This window comes from Mesitornis unicolor, unplaced genomic scaffold, assembly GCF_000695765.1.
Source record: "Mesitornis unicolor isolate BGI_N332 unplaced genomic scaffold, ASM69576v1 scaffold29710, whole genome shotgun sequence".
Taxonomy (NCBI): domain Eukaryota; kingdom Metazoa; phylum Chordata; class Aves; order Mesitornithiformes; family Mesitornithidae; genus Mesitornis; species Mesitornis unicolor.
In genome coordinates, this window is record NW_010158046.1 from 1 (window position 1) to 548 (window position 548).

Sequence of the window (548 nt, forward strand, 5' to 3'; positions counted from 1 at the left end):
CCGGGTTCTGGGGCAGCACCGACCCCTCCTCCTCCCCATTGCCCCCAGTGCCACCCGAGGTGACCGTGTTCCCCAGACTCCGAGTGGAGCTGGAGGAGCCCAACGTCCTGATCTGCTACGTGGACAAGTTCTGGCCGTCCGTGATCTCCATCGCGTGGCTGAGGAACGGGCAGGAGGTGACGGACGGCGTCCTCGAGACCGTCTTCTACCCACGGGAGGACCACAGCTTCCGCAAGTTCTCCTACCTGCCCTTCGTCCCCACGCGGGGGGACTACTACGACTGCCGCGTGGAGCACGAGGGGCTGCGCAGCGCCCTGCTGAAGCACTGGGGTGAGCGGGGGGGCTGGGCGGGGGTCCCCTCCCCTTGCAGGTCAGGAGGGGGGCTCAGCGCCCCGTCCTCACCCACCCTCACCCCTCCGCAGAGCCCCAGGTGCCCCTCCCCGCCTCCGAGAGCACCCAGACCCTGGTGTGCGCCCTGGGCCTGGCCGTGGGCATCGTGGGCATCATGGCAGGCACCATCCTCATCATCAAGGCCATGAAGATGAACA

The 548-nt window shown here is 68.2% G+C and overlaps 1 protein-coding gene across 1 annotated transcript; it reads left to right on the forward strand.

Annotated features, from left to right (window-relative positions):
* Nucleotides 1-11: 11 nt before the first annotated feature.
* Nucleotides 12-547, forward strand: LOC104538954 (HLA class II histocompatibility antigen, DR alpha chain-like; the record flags this gene model as incomplete). Its single annotated transcript, XM_010182347.1, has 2 exons — nucleotides 12-330; nucleotides 423-547. Coding segments are annotated over 2 exons (444 nt in total), but the record flags the coding sequence as incomplete, so codon positions are not given.
* Between the last annotated feature and the right edge of the window lies 1 nt (nucleotide 548).